We start from the raw sequence: 19,960 nt of genomic DNA on the forward strand, positions 1-19,960 counted from the left end.
GATCCCCATCACCTGCTCGTTTCGATAGCGATGAATTTTGTACCGGCACACGCTTGTGTAATCCCTACTGCGTGGTGCACGCTAAAGACCCCAGGTTAGCGGTTGTACTGCACCGGCTAAATTTCTCATCTATAACTAAAAGACAAGTTTCCCGTCGAGGCGAACCAGCCTTTTTATACTAACACAATTGTTATTATAAAAATAAGTTACAATAAAACTATAATATAAATAAAAATAATACAAATATACAAAAAATAACCTTAAAAAGTTTTTAAAAAGTGTGTGAGCTTTGTGTGGCACACATTCCGAGCTGCCTGGTTTTTGTCAGCATGATGAAGCTTATGTACCTTCATCTTTACAAATTATAGATTTAGAGGAACCACAATCGTTATTTTTTATTGGTCAGTCACCCTAGCCAAAATTATTTCTTTCCGGAAGAAAAGTTCAAAGTTTTCAGTTTCTCTTTTTTTTTATAATCGATAACCATTCGTGAAGCGTTTTATTCACTTCTTGAGTGCAGACCTGTAAAAAAAAGAGAATGCGACCTTATTACAATCGGAACACATATATTAACGTTCTAATACAGCTTCCTTTTGGTAATAGGGATGTTTTTGTAATTGGACAGCACTTTATAATAATAAAATATGCTACAAAACATCCTCCTTGAAACACGCCTTTGAATGTGCTTTCTACAAATAAGATTAAGGTGCGTGAGTGAAACCTATGATTTAAAAGGCGAGAGAAATTTTTGTTTCCGTACTCACACTAAGATCATCCTTTTTGCTTCTAAACTGTCATACTAAGAAGGCAGTGCCAATATGCTTTTATATACCAAATTGACTTAATTATTGGTGTTCATTACTAGCTTTTTTTCAACGCATGGCAGTCACCGAAAAAAAAAAAACAATATCAACGGTGTTCACACCCTCAACTCAAACACAGAACTTGCGACCACGCGATCTGAAGTCCATTATATGCCGCCTGTGTTTAACATATAGTCATATGCTGGTGTTGGAAAAGCACGGGGCCTGCTTTGAGTTCCACACATTGTTAAGACTGGTTCGCAGTTGAGCCTGACTAGGACCGACTGCGCCACAAGCAGTGTTCAAGCCTGTTGTGACTGTTCACAATCGACTGCAGAGCAGCGCAAATTCTTCTAAGCAGTCACAAGAGGTTTAAAAGCTCGCATTTAGCCTTCCCTTTAGTAAACAATTACAAGTCTGTGAACTATCCTTCAGGGTTCGGTTGCTCCCGTCACTGCGGTGATTTGACGCGAGTCACCACCTCTATACTTTTTAAAGCACCGATTGTCCCGAGTCTGTGCCGTCCGTTCCTTTGCCTAGTCTTCGTTCTTGTGCAATGTTACACTTACGTCATTTTTGCTATTTCCAAGCAAGTGCATGTGTTTATAGAAACGCAGGTTTCTCGCTGCCTGATACTGCGACGCTAAAAAAATTGTGCATTTATATACTGTCGCCATTTTTTTTCACGGAATTTGGAGGCGGAGCTTCTTCTACAGATATGTTGCAACTAGCGATGTCACAAACTTCCATCAAACCGGATTTTTACATCGAACCTCAAGGTTCCACTGCTTAGACGACCCTTCGACGTGTTAACCTGGTTCTAGAAGGTTGGGCCATTGATCTCTATGAGAACTGCTGGATCGCGCGTCCCGCTCCCGCGAGTGAAGCCATTGGACGGTCATCTTGCTAGTAGTATAATCGCGTTTTTGCTAGCATTGCAGAGGCAGGCGGCAGCCTGCTGAAGACACGTTTTCCACTCGCTCGTCGTCATTCGCCGAAGAATTTTTTTAAAACCCTGTGTTAGTGGTGAGACCCCATTGAGAATACGTGTAAATTGTTTTCGAAAGTGCAATGCCGCAGAAAAAGAAAGAACAACTCGTCGAAAACAAGTTTCGCCGGTCTCGAGGCGTGATCAAAGCTTTCTTGGCAGGCCGAAGTGCTGCGTCTTTGTGCCATCGCACGCTTGGATACCGATCAAGAATCGAGTCTGCGGCAAAGGTTTGGAGGTGTGTCGCGCGCGGATGTCTTAGCATCATATATCGGTCACGGAGTTCTTAATCGTTCAGCTGTTCCGGCGAGTTGCTATTAATAAAGAGGTAAAAAAATGTTTACAGTTTTTCTTATGCACTATTAATCATGGCTATGTTCCAAATCTACTCTAATGGATCACACTGCAACACAAATAGAGCAACGCTATGGAGCAAGGATGGTTTTTGAAGGCAAAATACAAGACGGTGAGATTGAAAATCTTTGAAGCGCGGCCCATACAGTCGTGTGCGATCGGTTGACCAATCACAATTAGGCGAGACGCGCTCAAACTTGATGTCACGTGCAATCGTTGATAATGAGCCAGACCACTGATCAGTGATGAGAAGCTGTTGCGCGGTATTCTGTAAACCGCCTAACGTCGAATAAAAAAAGGTACCCCCCCTCCCCCCCCCCCCCCCCCCCCGCCAACTCGTCCGTCGCCACTGGACAATGGATCAAGCTCGTTTGCTGGACTGCTAGAGCCGCAAGAAAAGAAAATAGTCGTCAGAGTAAAGCAAAACGCTACTCCAGAGGCACATACGGCTTCACGCACATTGCACTCGCAAAACACAGGAACACTACTTCGAATCTTGATTGGTATTCAAGCGTGCGAAGGGCTAGAGACGCAGCACTTCGACGTGCCAAGGAAGCTTTGATCACGCCGCGAGACAGCCAAAACTTGCTTTCGACAAGTTCTGCCTTCTTCCTGTGGGACTGCGCTTTCGTAAAATTTGTTAACACTTCAACGCTCACACAGGGTCTTAAAAACTTGTTCGGCGAATGACGACGAACAAGTAGAAAACGTGTCTTCAGCACGCTGCCGCCAGCCTCTGCAACGCTAGCAAAAGCGCAATTTCGCCAAGTGCAAGATGGCCGTCCGGTTCCTCCACACGCGCGGTGCAACGACCAAGCTGGGAAGCGCAACCCAGCAATTATCATAGAGATCAGTGGGTTGGACTTTGTGGACAGTGTGGCTAAACTTGGATACAATCAAGTTAAGGTTTGTAGAAAACGTTCTTACGGAATAGGTTGCTTTATTTTATAAATGGATACAATCAACGGAACATAATTCTAATAACGTAAAAGGGAATTGCATAACTTATTCTTGCTATATAATAAACAACCAAACAGTGCTGCCATTTTTAAAAGTCGACGTTACTAAAACACTCAGTTGGGAAACTTGCACTTGAAACTGGGCAGCTCGCGTCGACCGAGACCGAACGAAATACGATAACATACCGCCCTTTAGCGACGAGTCAAAACAAGAAAGTTCATTTACATAGCTACTGAGAAATGGCACTGCGAGATGGCACCACCGGCCCTTGCGCGACTCAATCTGAACCAATGCGTGCAGCCGTGCAGTTCCCGGGGTGGCCGCTGCGGGGTAAATCGAGGCGTTGCGACCGCCTTTAGTTCGGTCTTGAGTACAGATCGGAGCCACTTTTTCAAAGCAGGCTATAGGGCAGTTTTCCAACAGAGTTGTTCTAGTGATGAAGCTAAAAGTAGGATCTTAGAGTTCATCATTTGGTCATCATCACCCAATCCAAAGCCAACTGAGCCATTACATCGCGCATACGCATAGTAGTCGAACCCTAATCGTACTTTCTCGACCTTTTCACGCAAAGTTCGAAAACGTCAAACCTGGCGGAACTCGAACCTCAACCTGTTCGCGACATGCCTAGTTGCAGGTCAGGAGCATCTGCGGTTTTGAAAGAACCGAGTTCGTTGAACATCTCAGAATTCTAACTTATATTAGTTAATACCCTTAAAGCGACACGTACTGAATACATGTAGGGATTTTAGGAGTTAGTCCATATTTAGAAATACAGACTTTTAATAATAGGCTCGAGCACTGATTCCAACTAAGTATCCTTAGTCCGAAGTTTAGATTGAACGGAAACGTATTAGCAGATGCACCACTCGCTGACGGTGAGTCTGTCAAATGGGCATATTTCAAGATCCCTCCTCGACATCATTCTTGAGAGAAACTAATATTTTTATTTTTCGGTTAATGTCGGTTAATGTCAGTTACCGGTAAATAATTTAAGGTTACGGTTACGGTTTTTATACATTACAAATAACGGCTTCGTTTCGGTTACCGTCATTGAAAAAAATTTCGTTCCTAATCGGTTTCCGTTTCCGGTTACGGTTTGGAGTCCCTGAGAAGAACCTTGACGAGCTAAGAAGCAAATCCCTTTTGTCAGTAGTTCGAGATTTCAAACGAAACGGAAACGGTATTTCCTTAGGACCACTGACCTTGTGCTCTCATGGAGGTTACTTGAAAAACCGCCTTAGTTTTTGTGTACGTTTTGTTGTGATCTAGAATTTTAATGTTTCGGGGATATCTGGTTTGATAGAATATTTACCGGCGAATGTTTTTTCGGATATTTATGAATTTATTCGAAAACACGGAAGCCCAATCATAAGTCACTTCCAGGGTCTACGACAACAATGCGATACCCATTACTACGGCATTTAATTTAATTTATTTTATTTTACCCTTAAATGCCCACAGGGGGCTTTATATAGGGGGGGGGGGCAAATTTAAACATTCGAAATAACAAAAAAAAAAAAAGACTAGGATGTTTATGAACACGTGCGAACAGGACGTTAGGTGGTGACGAGAGAGGAAATGGCAGATCTAAAGTTATTGCATTCTGTGATGCTCACAATAGGTTCCTGGAGGTTGTTCCAATCAGTAATTGCCAATTCTAAGAGAGAAAATTTGAATAGGTTAGTCCTAGGCGTAGTCAGTTGAATTTTGAGTGGATGGTAATTGCGGGGGAGATGTGGGTGGCCGGTGGGCAGTATTCATCTTTTTTTAAAGGAGCATTATAATATATTTTGTGCATGTGAGTAAGACGTGATACTTTTCTTCCGTGTTTTAAAAGAGGGAGGATTAATTTTGCTTTCATTTCGGTAACACTTGTAGGCTGATAATTGTGGAGAATGAAACGTGTAGCCCGCTTCTGCACAGCTTCCAATTTTTCTTCCAGGTACAACTGATGGGGGTTCCAGACATTGGATGCGCGCTCGAGTTGAGGACGGATGAGAGAACTGTATGCGATAAACTTTGTTTCTTGTGTGGCCTTATAAAGATGGCGCTTTAAAAATCCAAAACTTCTGTTTGCTTTCGCAGATGTGTAGTTTACATGAGGTTACCATGATAAATTATGGTTATAGTTGATGCCAAGATACTTGTAGAACGTTACGGATTCAATTGGTATGGTAGAAAGTGAATAGTCAATCTAAGTAATGTTTTTTTGTAGTGAAGTTAAGAAATTTGGTTTTGTCAACATTGATCTCCATTTGCCATTCTCGACAGAATGCTTGAATTTGTAACAAGCCATTTCGCAAAAGGGTACAGTCGGTTACACTCATTATTTTTCTGTAAGTCACGCAGTCGTCCACGTATAATCTAATAGTGGAATTCAGAAGATCCGGCAGCTCATTTATGTAAATTAGAAACAACAATGGACCCAGCATGGTTCCCTGCGGTACTCCCGATTTAACAAGTTTTTTGTGACGAACAATCGTTGTCTCCAACAACGTTATGTGTTCTTTTGAAAGGAAATTTTCAATCCAGTTTTTAACGGACGTTTCTACTTTAAGTGTTTTTAATTTTTAGATAAGACGACAATGTGGGACTTTATCGAACTTTTTTTAATCAATGAAGATAGCATAAGTTTCATTTTTTTTATATAGCTAGGTTATGGTGGATGTCCGTTAAAAATTAAAAAAAAACTGAGATTCACAGGAGTACGACCGCCAGAAACCGTGCTGGTTTGTAAAGAGTATATTGTTTAGACAGAAATAGTTTGTTGCATTAGAATAAACGACATATTCAATCAATTTACTTACAGCAGAGGTTAGAGATATGGGTCAGAAATTGAGAGGGACATCTTTTGCGCCATCTTTAAAAATCGGGACAATCATTGCAGATTTCCAGTCAGCCGGAACAACACCAGAGTCAAGGGATTTTTGAAATATGCGGGATGAAAACCAGACTTGTGCCTATCTTAAATCCTCTACTGAAACTGTACGTATTTCAAATGCTTTTGTCAGTATTTGGTGCCTTGCAAATACATTTTGTCTGGAGTATTTGCTACTCCATTTTAAATGCAATTGTCACTATCTTGTACTCACTATCTCAGACACATTTTTGAACATTGGACAATTATTTGTCGCCGGAACGAGCAACGGGTCTAGGGATTCTCAGACTCCAGAGCAAAGCTGAACATATTGCAAACTTGGAGCCAAGCGACCAAACACAGAACAGGAAACAAGGCACGAGCAAAACGCAGTCTCCAAATTCGAACAAAGGACCATTTGGAAAGCCCCAAGTATGCCCAGCTATATACATGTGTTGCACTGACGTCACATCGTATATTTTTCACCAAAATATAAGAGGAGGAGAGGGAAGCTGCTTTTGTAAGCATTTTGAGTGACGGGTTTATCTTCTAGAATCTTCTGGGGGGAGAATAGCGACGCCTGTACAAATCCGGGAGGCACAATGGAGGCTCCTGATAAGAGGGGAGCTCCTTCTCCCCCTCTTCTCTGATTATCATTGGAGCGCTTTTTGATTGACGTCACGTGCAACCCATGTATACTCAGTGTCACTTGTTAAATGCAGTGCAGGCGAAGGCAATGCCAGGCGAAGAGAGGAAGGGCGAGCACTATGAAGGCGGAACGAGAGTAGGGAACTGGAGGGTGAGGGGGGAAATGGAGGGCACTCGGAACGTTAGAGAGGAGGGTATAGTTTCTCGCTTCTGCACCAGCTTTTCTAGTGCTTGCCCTTTCTCCCCTCGCCTGGAGTTGCCTTCGCCGGTACTACACGCAACTAGTGACACGAAGTATTGTCTCCTCTCGACCTTTTTTTTTTAAGTTGTTTTATAATGGAACGTCATGCTTAGAGCTAGAAAAGTACTACTGACGTCGCCGGGATTTTACACCAAGACCCCACCTTTTGTCTGCAACTCCTTCAGCAGAAGATTGGGAAGCCAACGCCCAGTACGATCATATAGGGAGTTTTCGTATACCCCTTCCGCTGTCCCACAACGTTCTCTGCAACCCGCTACGAGATCTGGGACTTTGCAGGCTATTGGGCAGGAGATCGAACTATAGGGCGCGCTCCGACCCGTTTGTTTTCCCCACGCTCGGTGTTTACTCAAGACAAGGCCTGTGCACATGCCGACAGGCCTTATGGGCATGACCATGTCATCTTCCTCAATAGAGCGCGGGGCACAGTTTAGTGTAAAAAATACTAACAATCGACGAAGCGACGTGCCGGATCTATCCTCAGAGAATGCGAGCTTGACCCACTTCGGCTTTTGTGCCGAGCTGGGATCGTGCATGCTGCATTGTTCATGCAGGCCCTAGTGGAAACAAAAGAGACCCTCCTCCCCCTCGCCGGAGAACACGAACTCCAGCCGAACGCTGACGCCGCGTTCGGGTATGTCGGCCGAGCGCTGCGTCATTGTATTTGTTGTCCCCATCTGTGTAGTTGTAAAGTTAACCGCTTGGGGCGTCACGGTCTGTCCTCCTCCCCAATACTCCGTTCACCCCTACGCTGAGACTGCGGTGGAAGCTACGTCCTCGTTGGACTAGTCATAGGCCTCTCTTTCGCCACATCATCACGCTCTCGCACGTACGAACACGCAGGAGTCAGATGATAGGGAGTTTTCGTAGATGGTTTTCGCCATCCCACAGAGCTCTCCGCAACCCTCTACGATACCCGGAACTCCACAGTCAAGGCCATCGGCGCACAGGCGCGGCTAGAGTGCCTTCATGTGCGCTTCGCATAGAGTGATGCCAACTGCCTGTTTCCCTTTCCCACACCCTCTTCCACCGCCATTTTGTTTCTCTCGTTAGGGAGTTTTCGTAGATCGTTTTCGCCGTCCCGCAAGGCCCTCCGCAACCCGCTAGGATAGCGGGAACTCCACTGTCAAGGCTATCGGCGCGCAGGCGCAGTAGCAACTTCTTCGTTGCGGAACGCTTAGCGGAGGGGGCAGCGCGGTCTACGAAAACTCCCTATTGTTTCCCCGTGCGCCGGAAAGTGGCCTTTGTGTCCATCGGTAATCCCATCCGAGGGGGAAAATGCTAATCCTCCCTCCGTGGGTTCCACAACGCTGCTCCGAACTTCTGAGATAAGGTGCTTGTTTCCGGGAGGGTTATAAGCCCCACGGATTATCGCCGAGGACCAAAATGGCTGCTGGTTTGTCGGCGAGTGGTATTACAAAGGGTGGCATCACCCTAGCAAAGCGCACATGAAGGCTCCCTAGGCGCGGCTTCTTCGTTGCGAAGGGCTTAGCGGAGGGGGCAGCGCGGTCTACGAAAACTCCCTATTGTTTCCCCGTGCGCCGGAAAGTGGCCTTTGTGTCCATCGGTAATCCCATCCGAGGGGGAAAATGCTAATCCTCCCTCCGTGGGTTCCACAACGCTGCTCCGAACTTCTGAGATAAGGTGCTTGTTTCCGGGAGGGTTATAAGCCCCACGGATTATCGCCGAGGACCAAAATGGCTGCTGGTTTGTCGGCGAGTGGTATTACAAAGGGTGGCATCACCCTAGCAAAGCGCACATGAAGGCTCCCTAGGCGCGGCTTCTTCGTTGCGAAGGGCTTAGTGGAGGGGGAAACGCGGTCTACGAAAACTCCCCGATAAGAGGGAGGCGACTGATTGGACCGGCGGGCGTGCAGGTCCCACTGCAGTCTCCGTTTAAGGGTGAACTGAGTATAGACCTTTCCAGTGGCAGTCTCGAGCGAAGTGATTTTCAGCGCGCTTCCCTGGTTTTGAGAGTCCACGTCACTGTGGTCCGGTTGCGCTGGACTGTGGGTTTTCTCGTCTGTGGACTTTCGCAGCCTGAGTAGGCCCAATCCCGGACGCGGGGGGCAGCTAAATTGCCACGTTTTTTTTTTTTTTGACTTTTCGTGTTCTATTGCGATTATAATTTGTATAGATTTAAAAAAAAAAGCTTTTGACTATTTTTAGGAAAAACAGAATCAAATAAAAGTTATTTTTGGTGAGTCCGTACGCGACCGAACAAATTCAACTGGAATGTTTGTTTTGTTTTGTGATGATTTTTTACGGCACCATATCCACAGCCATTTTAATCTACAAAGGTCTTAACAGTCGAAGATATTTGAAGACACAAGGTAGTCGAACTGCGTGGGTATTGTCCCGCTCACAATATCAAATTCAACGATCTCATCAACCAAACAACCGATTGATACGTAGTATCCCACGGTGCCTCGTGATCCGAACAGAATTTGAGAAAGGTCTAAAAAAACACAAAATATGCAATATACAGTGTCGATGATAGTCACTTCACGCCGATCTGACGGAATCCGGCTTGTTTTGGAGCATGTTTTGAAGAGAGCTGCTTTGCTGCTTTCTTTGCACAGTACCAAAACAAATGAACAAACATGTCTATTCCGTCCCCATAACCCGGACCCGACATATCCCCTATTTTTCGTGAAGGCAAGGAATATAGCCGGAAGGCTTTTCGGAGCTTATCTCAACGGAAATTATTCTCAAAGAAAGTCGCGGGCCGCTGGACGTTCGCTCTCTTCGTTCGTTTCCTGCGAAGGCCGAGCAGGTTAAGAGACCTGGTATTCCCTTGTTCTAACAGTTTAAGATAACACAAAAATGGTAGCCATCCGGAATAGGCAAATAAAGTAAAAACATTTAGAAAAGCCGGCGATCTCCGAATACAAAATGCAGGTGGGAAGAAGTTTGCTGACCGGGTTTCCCGAGCTCAGGTGGTTGACAGACATTTCTGACTGATAGGGGTCGCACGAGTCGCAAAAGGGCGGCGGCCAGAGGGCTGTTTTTGCAAAGGGCGTCTTCGTTCCGGGGAGCTTCGAGGAGGTAAGAAAACGGTCTTCGAAAGCTCCCTTATGAACCATTGTCAGAAATCGCCGGTTCAAGGGGTTCTAGCATAAAAATTCGTGAGCTGGTTTTCAAGCGAGCGCACACACTCCCTTGGACAAGGAAGTTAGATCCTGCTTTCTTTATTAAGCTCCAGTGACCTAGATTAGGCTTCCCCAAAGCCCCCCGTGCGCTTCTTCTGGTTTAACATTTGCTCCCAAGCCCGTTTGAGAGCCTTTCTTTTATCTCGATTATTTAATCCTGACCTTGATGAATGAATGCAGTTTGGGTGCGGTTTCGTGTACATTTTCTCGCGCTAGCTGTGTTTTCTTCTCGACTTTTTTAAAAAATTTGTTTGCCAGTTTTAAGGTAGAGGTGTTGTTCCTCGCCCTTGACCGGGGGCACAAAGTACTAGCCCTTGGTTGTTGATCAGCGACCGATGCTTCCGTGCTCGGGTCGATGTTTTTCTTAAGCGTTTGCCCTTCACTCGCGTTCTCATCCAAAAGTGTGGCTGCCTGAACTATTTCTACTTCGGCTGTCAGGGATATGCAACACCTAACTACATCTGAGGTTTCCCTGATGGCCGTAGGGCATATTAAGGACTTATTACGGAGTGCGTCATGAGCCGAACCTGCCGCCAAACTAAAGAACCGCAGTCGATATGTCTACAATACTTCAGCCCCTATTGTACCTGGAATCTTTTGCATCCATTATGTTGCGTATCCCAAATTATTTCATAGAAACCTTTTCCAGCAGCTGAGGCTCATTTTGAAAGTCATGGAGCTCATTGCAGATTGCGATTTTCAGCGGAGTCTTCAAGTATCCCGGTTTTACTTTTTATTCTTTTATAACCAACATGCAGCGTGCTTGGAACATACCTTCGAAAGTAATTCACTTACTGCTTTCACAGTATTTGTACTCTACCCGAGATGGTTCGTGGTAAAGACAACATGAATGCTACTCTAATTACATTTTAAATTGGCATCTAGTATTTTATCTTAAATACTTTTGTTGCGTATTTCGCATAACACAAACACCCAGTGCCAAAAGCGCAACGTCACGGCGCTCGTTGTCACATTAGCATCGGCTAAACCAATCAAGCGCAGGTATGCACCGTGAGCTTGTGGTTTTAGTCGGTGTGTTCGTGCTTGTGTTTATTCCAGTTTTAGATTTGCGCGTGCAGTGCTGTCGGTTGCTTCGCCATTGCTGAGTGGTTCCGACTTTCTAACAACCGGCACGTGACTTTCAAAGAGGGTCTATTACACCGCGACAAAGACCCTTGTTTGTCAGTGCCGTTGCATGCTAGTGTAGCTAAGGTAGAACATGGGCCATCAAGCTTGCGTAAAGGGGGAAAGGTTCCAAGCCATACAACCGTTGTTTTGGAGTTGAGCGCGTTCGGATAGCGCAAGAGCTTCAAAAATAACTAAACATAAATAACGAGAGAGCACTCTGACAGCATATCTTACTAGATATATGCTGTTCGTGTTCTCTCCTTATATGTTTATTTATTTCTGATAATTTACAAATAGTGTTGCACAAAAACTTTGCATGCTACAGTAGCAAATGTGGGTACTACTGGTAATATTCTTTTTCTTAATCTTGCTTCTAATTTTGATAAAACGACGATCACCTTTTGTACTGATATTAAAACGAAAAATAGTTTTGTTATATTATGTCTGTAGCTCTCGAGTCTGGGCAGCGCCTTTATCAAGCCTATCATATTCTTTACAGTCGCGTTTCGGTTGTGCAACAATACGCGTCTTCATGTTGCTCGCGGAGAGTAATCTGGCAAATATACATTGGTAGTAATAAATTTGTGAGTTAACAAGGACACAAAACTAGAAGAAAGTAATTCTTACCATTTTTAGAAAGACAGAACACACAATATGTTACTTTATTTATTTGTTTTTTTCTAAACGCGCTAGTACCGCGCCTAATCGGATGTTGACTCACGCTTATAGACGACCTTGGCTCGTGCAAGATAAAATACTGCAGTGCTGCTTTATCCTTGATAAAAACATTGCATGGTCGCGTCTTACGGACTAGCTCCCGCCCCCTGGTCGAGAGATACAGGCCTATTCTAGCAAACCACTTGGCAAGACATGACGTGACCTTTGAGAAGAACTGTGCCTCATCAATAGGCTTAAGAACAGACGGTATTACACGTGGTAATTGTCACTCAATCTTTGCCTACTAGTCCTTGACAATATGGTCATAGAACGATTCTAAAGACTGAGAGGATTAATGAATTGTGACCGAAATATTAGGTTCGGGGTCTGGTGGTGTGATTCATTCTGCTAACTGACGAGCATTTTGTAGCCGCCGTGATCATGCAGATATAGGTGAAATATAAGAGGTGTTTTTGTTCTCGTGAAACATCTGGCATGGAAGTTTAAAAGTAGCTACACATTTGAATAATTTTTATACTATCTCTCCACCGACTATTTACTGATATACAGGCAAATATGGGTTCACCTGCATGCACAAAAGAAAAAAAAAGATGACAGAGAGTATCTTAACAAGTGAGTCCGATGGAAATAAATATGGTATGTCAGATATTCAAAATATAGTTCGCATGTAGACTCAGCACAGAATTATGAGAGAACCAACCAGTTTTACTTCTGTTAGGGCCAAACACATGATGATGCCAAAGAAACGTCTGACACTGATCTGCCATGCTGCCTTCAGAAAAGTAAAAGTGGATTATGAACAACTTCATTTTTGTATGAAATAGCCGGGGTGTCGCGCCTGGGAGAAAAAAGAAGCGCCCAAGCAGCAAAAAGATTTTCTGGTGACTTACCACGTTACCGCTCGAGCAAACTCCTTCTGGAAACTTCCGCCGTTGTTCATTTTTGCATAACATGGTGCATGTTTCTGGATCAAAGGTTTTGTATTCCTGAAATACATCTACATAATGTCACCAATTGAAATGTGTAGTATAAATATGTAAGTAAAAAATAAATTTTTAACATGTTCAACTTGTGAAAAAAGTGAAAATACGAAGGTCATTAACTATCGTTTACGTCAATCTTGTTGTAACAACGGGATCTAGCTCTACGGCAATGCTGGCTGCAGGGGTTCTCTTTCTTAAACACAGCGGTAGTTTCTGTACTGTAGTTGAGGAGACGCTGCTAATTGCTGCGGGTGTCTGAACCAGCGGGTAAGTATCTCCAACTAATATTTGTACAAGACTTGACCGGCTCCGTGTGTAGAAAGTACATGGCCTTCCAGCCAATTCCCTTCTTCACAGGTCAGCCTTGCCTGTCGCTTTATTTAACTTTCTCTCAACAGAGTATTCCCAAGAAGTAGACATGTACACGTTCTTTAACAATATTAACAAAATTCCCTTACTCGTTACTCACCCAAAAAGTAACTGAGAACTGTGCTAACCAAACTGATCGGGAACACGTGAACGGCGTCCCATCTGGTAACAGCACTATTCTGCGGCAGTCGAAGAGTTGCACTTAGACGTAGCGCTCAGTGAGACAACCCGGGGAAGTTGGAACCACTGGGGCCCTAAAGTCGTCAAACACAATGTTCGCTTTGTGCTTGACGAGTTTAGAGGCCCTGGATAAAGGTTGAAGTCGCCACTGAACCGCAGAAAAACACAATTGCATGTGTGGCAATCTACGCCTTTAGCCACCCCTGTCGTCAGTTTATATATCGCTCGATCATCAAGTAGAAACTTTAAATACTAATTGGATAATTCAACCACTAATAATTTCGACAGGCACGTATGCCTCTTTGTGCAACAAGGGGGCGGTTAGCAGAGAACGGCCGGCCGAAAAAAAACTGCTAGCTCTGGTTACGGTAAAGCCGCGATCTTGACCTTGAGCGAACGGCCTCGCTTCTTTGAAGTGTTACATTGAGCTATACATTACAGAGTACTTCTACAGATGTCATCAGGATTGTAATACCATAAGATAAGAAACCGCTCGCGTGTTCCGGAAAGCATGGTGACCGCTATGCGAGACTCGGTACAGGTTCAAAAGAATCGCGTTACTTTCTCGCTGCTCTGGATGTGTCGTTTTTTGTTTTTTTTTGAAGCAGTAGCTGCCTTCTATGTTTTTGTCGATAATAATTCGTCCCTTTTTGAACCACTGCTGAACATTAGAAATCCACAAAACAATATTACTTTATAGAATGTTTACTTCGTTCAACCTTCTAAATCTACTTGTCCCAAGACACCATAGAAACAAGGTTAAAAAAATAAAAGCCGTATATTTTTTTGCTGTTGAAAATATGGTTGCGCTTATAGCTAAAAGAGGGAAGAAGAGAAAATAAAATGCGCTAACATCAGCTGTATAATTTTCGGAACTCCGCACGAATATATACTCTGCACCGTCACGCCACTGAACCAGTCGCGTAACCCGCTGCTGATCGCAAGAAGTAGTTCTTTTTATCTGCCATATCAATTCAAGCCATGCTGACGCATTCCTCGTCGTAACTTTCGGTTCAGTCCATTTCAATAATTCCACTTACCGTTTTAGTTTTAAGCACGCTGATAATCGTGCATGTAGTGAACATGTTTGCATTTGCACTCATGACGTTGCAATGACAGATTGCATTGTCACAGATTGCCCTGTGGCTGCTCACGTTGTGGCTATGTTCGCGTAATTTCTATTAACCAATCTTTCTGTATGACCTACATATTTCCTGCCACACGTCAACGGGATCTGATACAGGAATCTTCGCATAAAACAAACCGGTTCCTATGCTTCCTCAAACAGCTTACCGGGGCTTTTGAGAAGGATTATTTTTTCTTAATCCGCCCTATACTTATGCGATGTATATTTATGCGATGTGTCACTAAGGTGCTTGTATTGTGTACGTTACCTAACATATTGTGAGTTTTCATACATAACGCAAGCTTTTGATAGAAATCGCTTTTAAACAATCTGGGAACCACGTGTTCCCGGTCTCGCTATCTATACATAGTTTCCGCTTTCGATGGACTCCAAAAGACGCTACGAAGCCACCGGAGTCAGTGAATAGCTCGCAGGGTTTCACGTGTCTTTCCGACACGTGACGACGACACCGTTTTAGGGCAAGAAAGTCTGACGCACAGGAGGCCGACAAAAGTGACTGTATAAGAAAAATTTGTGTAGCTGGGTTGTGTTACCAAGATATGTACAAATCATCATCACCACCAAATGACCTATACATCATCGTTGTCTTTGTTGATGAATAGACACTCTGATTTAGAACATTGACTGAACTGGTCCGGTCCCTCTTCTCTGCCGTGTCCCTGAGGACACCACATTTTTGGCGACGAGATGCTGGGCCCATTACGGCCATACTAACATCAGCCATGGCTTTCTTCTCTGCTGCATCGCCGCCCCCATTCCTGCCTACGCCGGGACAGCCTGCGATTCCGTGGGAGCAGTGGAAGCGGGTGTTCCTGAATTTTCTGGAAGCTGCCGGCGGCCACAAATTGTAGTCGAATCGTCGAAAAGCAATCATTCTCAATGCCAGGGGTGTTGAAGGACAGCGCTTGTTCTACAGCATCGCCGGGGCACGGACCGGTAAGTCACCTCCTACTGAAAAGCCTCTCGGGGTAGCGACAAAGCATAGAAGGATGGCAAGTCGGAGGGAACGCCATCAGCTGAATATGCGTTCCAATCTACAATGACGGTGCTGGACGCTCATTTTGCCACGACTGCGAATGTGCTCGTAGTCCGTCACCGGTTCCAACAAAGACGTCAGGCGCCTAATGAGGCATTTGCGGTTTATGCAGCCAATCCGCGGGAACTTGCTTTTTCTTGTGACTACGGTGACGACATCGACAACGTCATTCGAGATGAACTCCTCGAGGGCACTACTCGTCAAGTCCGAGAACGCCTGCCCTACGAAGGTTCTACCCTCCCACTCCAGAGAGCGATCGATATGGGCAGGCAGATTGAAAAGATTCAACGGGAGATCCACGAGTTTGATGGTGACGCTTCTGTGCAGCGCGTGTCACCGAAGAAAAATGAGAGATCTACTTCGGCAAAAGGATGTTGCTACCGCTGCGGGTCAAGAGCTCACAAGGCAAACTACGACAAATGCCCGGCAAAGAACAAGCCTTGTCGCCGATGCAAGAATATTGCCCACTTCGAAGGAGTGTGCAAGTCGAGCGAGATGTCCAGTGTTCAAGCCGTCAAGGATCCGAAGTCGGCGGAAGATAACGTCGTCACGGTTCTTCAGATCGACGACAGCTACAGACGTGCACGGGAAATACCTACGGAGTTGCTCATAGGCAACGTGCCCATTCGCTTTCTTTTGGGTCCATAGACACTAAATTGATTCCATTTTACTACGTTCAGGAAGAACTGTTGGTGGTTGACAAGCTTGTACTGCGGGAGGATGAAGTGGTCATACCTGAAGCCCTTACGCCGTTGATGATACGCAATGCACATGAAGACCACACTGGTATCGTGCAAACAAGGCAAAGCTCAGGGACCGGTTTTGGTGGCCTCCCATAGGTCGTCAAGTGGAGTTAGAAGTCAGAAGCTGCAGCATTTTCCAGGAAGTAGACAAGTCTACAAAGCCTGTGCCCGCCCCGCTGCAGCCGGTTGCTTTACCGGATCGTCCGTGGCAGAAGTTGGTCATGGATGTTGTCGGACCACTGGTTGAGCACCACCAGAAAAACAGTTTGTAATAACACCGCTAGACTATCACTCGAAATGGCCTGAGCTCTGCTTTACAAGCCATGTGACCTCGCAAACGGTCATGGAGTTTCTTCGCTCAGTGTTCATTTTTCATTTCATTTCATTTTATTATACCTCAAAGGCACTTCTACCGAAGTGCATTACATGAGGGGGGATAAGAATACAAACTCACATAAAAACAAACAAAAGCAAAAGTAGATTCACAAACAAATACAAATAGTAATATTTGCCAAAAGATGGCTAGGGTTAAATCGCATCAGGATGCAAATCATGGTAAAAAAAGAAAACTAATGACTAGCTACCGACATAAACATTTAGACTAACAAAAAACACTTTTGAGGTGTGCCTTGCAAAGATCGCGGAATTTAGCTGGATTATTTTCGAGAGCAATAGCCTCAGGAAGAGAATTCCAGTTATTGATGGCTAGAGAGAGCGGGGAATTTTGAAATTTATTAGTTCTCGCAAATAGAGGGTTTATTTTCTGGCTGTGGTCACGACGTAAGGAGATGTGAGATGGAGGTTGGCAGTAATGGTTTCGGAATGACGAAGAGGAATAGTAGATTTTGTGGAACATGACAAGACGAGCAAGTTTAGTTCTTTCGGCCAGTGGGCAAAGGTCTAGATTTGTTTTAAGTGCGGTTACGCTTGATGTCCGTGAGTAGTCATGAGATATGAAGCGAGATGCTTTATTCTGAACTGATTCAAGTTTGTTAATAAGGTAAGCTTGATGCGGCCACCAAATAAAGTTGGCATAGTCCAATTTAGCCCTCACAAAGGATTTATAGGCTGTTTAACACAATGCGGGGTACTGTGAAGGTTACGTTTGATATATCCTAGAGATTTACAAGCACTAGAAACTACAGTGTTAATGTGGGTATTCCAGGTTAGGTCGTCTAAAAATGTTACACCTAAATATTTGTAGCTGGACACTTTTTCGAGAGGCAGAGTTTGTAATGTATAATTTCGTATTGCAGGCGTTCGTTGGCCAGTGAATGTTAATAGTTTACTCTTGGTGACATTAACTTTCATCTGCCATGTGTTACACCATAGTGAAAACATATTTAAATCCTGCTGCAATATTAAAGACTCTTCAGGTTTAGTAATACGACGATAAATAACACAATCATCTGCGAAAAGCCTTATGGAAGATGTTATATGGAGAGGAAGGTCATTAATATAGATAAGAAATAAAAGCGGACCCAAAACGCTGCCCTGCGGAACACCTGATATTACGGGAAGGCTAGGTGATTTGTCCTGCCCCAGGTGGACAGCCTGGTTACGGTTACTTAGGAATTGAGCGATCCAGTGGATAATAGAAGGGTGAATGTTTAGTTTTGAAAGTTTATATAGGAGACGTTGGTGAGGAACCGTGTCGAATGCTTCTGAGAAATCAATGAAGATGGCGTCAGTAGGGTGAGACGAGTGGAAGTTGTTATGTAGATCAGTAACGAACTCAAAAAGTTGGGATTCGCATGAATATCCCTTCCTGAAGCCATGCTGACTATTACATATTAATTGATGTTCTGACATATAGTTCATAATGTGGGAGTAGATGACATGTTCCATAATCTTGCAAGGCACACTAGTTAGTGATATGGGTCTATAATTTGATGAGTCGTTTTTATTGCCGGTCTTAAAAATGGGTAAAACTCTCCCGAATCTCCAGTCTGCGGGAAGGGAAGTTAAGTCGAGCGATTGTTGGAACAAGCGACACAAGTAGTGTCAGTAGGAAAGGGTGCCCCGAGGGGATTGTAACAGATAATGGGACGCAATTTAAATCCAAAAAATTCGAGGATTTTCTTTATGAAAGGGGATTCCGGCACTGCCTGTCTTCAGTATACTATCCGCAAGCGAATAAAATGATTGAGAGGTTCAATCGGGGTTTAAAGGACTTCATCCAGCTTGCTATCTTCGAGAGTCGCCCTCTGCAGTCTCTGGTTACCAACTATTTGGGCGTTTACAGATGCAGCCCAGACGGCACGACCGGAATCTGCCCTGCCGTTCTACTGCATGGTCGGCAGCCAAGAACAAGGTTAGATATAGTAAGGCTGCTATTCAAGGACTTCTTACGACGACCAGAGGCCGAAATTAAATCTCTTCGGAAGAGAGTCGAAGACCGGCAGAGCAAAAGCAAGGCCTACACTGACGAAGAACGTGGTGTAAGAGTAGCAAAGTTCAAGCAAGGCGACCTTGCCAGAGTACGCAAGCCGCCTGGTGGCAGGAAAGGAGACCTTCCGTATACGAGGCCGTTGAAAATTCTAAAAAGAAAAGTACCGGGCATGTTTCAGCTGGAAGACGTACGTACGTAGAACGTTTCGAAATTAGTTCTGGTCCCTCAAGCGGGAAAAGAAAAAGAACCAGGTTCGCCAGGATGGTTTCCGCTGAATTCAGGGGCACCGATGAAACCTTGGTCACTTCTATCCCATCAGAGGTCGTTGCCAGACGAACAGCCGCCTGAACTTGCTGTGGCAGGGCAGAAGACACCGCCTGGACGGGAAGAGTCTACCTCCGCACCTCTCCCAGCTTCCCAGCAAATGCCGCAACCGGACACTAACGTGCGGCAGCCCTTAACAAAATCACGTAAACCACCAAGCTGGTCTAGGGATTATGTTGCATAACATGTAAGTAAAGAAGGGCACGCATCAGACACTGATACTTTGTCTCGCTGGGTATTACTGAAATAATGTTGATTTTTAGAGCGCAGCTCTTAAGCGCCCGTTTCCGGCTAGAGCGGCGTCGGCGCTGCCGTCGGCGTAGGCGTAACCGTGAGGTCACGTGACCCCGTGACTTCACGGGGGCCACGCGACCTCAGGAGGTCACGTGACCCCCTGAGGACACGTGACCCCCTCAGGTCACGTGACCCCCGTGACGTGACGGGGGTCACTGCTAAGCACCGCTACCGAAAAGGCAAGGAAGACCATGAAAGTCGTGAACGACATCCCGAACCCCGACATGCACCTCGAGCTCATCTTCGTATTATAGCAAATACTAAAAATTATTACTTCTTAAGACAACCGGACTCAAAGTGGAAATGGTTAGGCTGTTTTTGCGCATTCGTTCATCTTTTGAAACTTCAACACCCGCGCCTCGCCAGGGAAATTTTTTAGAACGCAGTTCCAAACTACAGCTGGAATGTAAAACATAGAGCCCTCAACCCATTCTGGTATTATGGCAAATACTAAAAGTGAATAATTTTCGAAACAACCGGTTTCAAGGTGGGGATCGTTCGGCTGCTTTTACGCATTTGCGTTCATCTTTTAAAATTTGGGCACCCGCGCCTCACCAGGTAAATTTTTGAGTAGAACTAAGTTACGAACTAAAGCTGGGATGTAAAACGTAGAGCCCTCGAGCCCATACTGATATTATGGCAAGTACTAAAAAAATTGTACCTTTT

The 19,960-nt window shown here is 44.8% G+C and overlaps 1 protein-coding gene across 1 annotated transcript in view; it reads right to left on the minus strand.

Annotated features, from left to right (window-relative positions):
• Positions 1-453: 453 nt before the first annotated feature.
• Positions 454-19,960, minus strand: part of LOC115324271 — a 38,481-nt gene continuing 18,974 nt past the window's right edge. The window contains exons 3-4 of the mRNA XM_029984807.2: positions 12,717-12,812; positions 454-522 (exon numbers count right to left, since the gene is read on the minus strand). Coding sequence (XP_029840667.2) covers positions 454-522; positions 12,717-12,812 — 165 coding nt within the window. The remainder of the gene's footprint in view (positions 523-12,716; positions 12,813-19,960) is intronic.

The sequence above is a fragment of the Ixodes scapularis genome, unplaced genomic scaffold (assembly GCF_016920785.2).
Source record: "Ixodes scapularis isolate PalLabHiFi unplaced genomic scaffold, ASM1692078v2 ptg002746l_1__unscaffolded, whole genome shotgun sequence".
In the NCBI taxonomy this organism is placed as follows: domain Eukaryota; kingdom Metazoa; phylum Arthropoda; class Arachnida; order Ixodida; family Ixodidae; genus Ixodes; species Ixodes scapularis.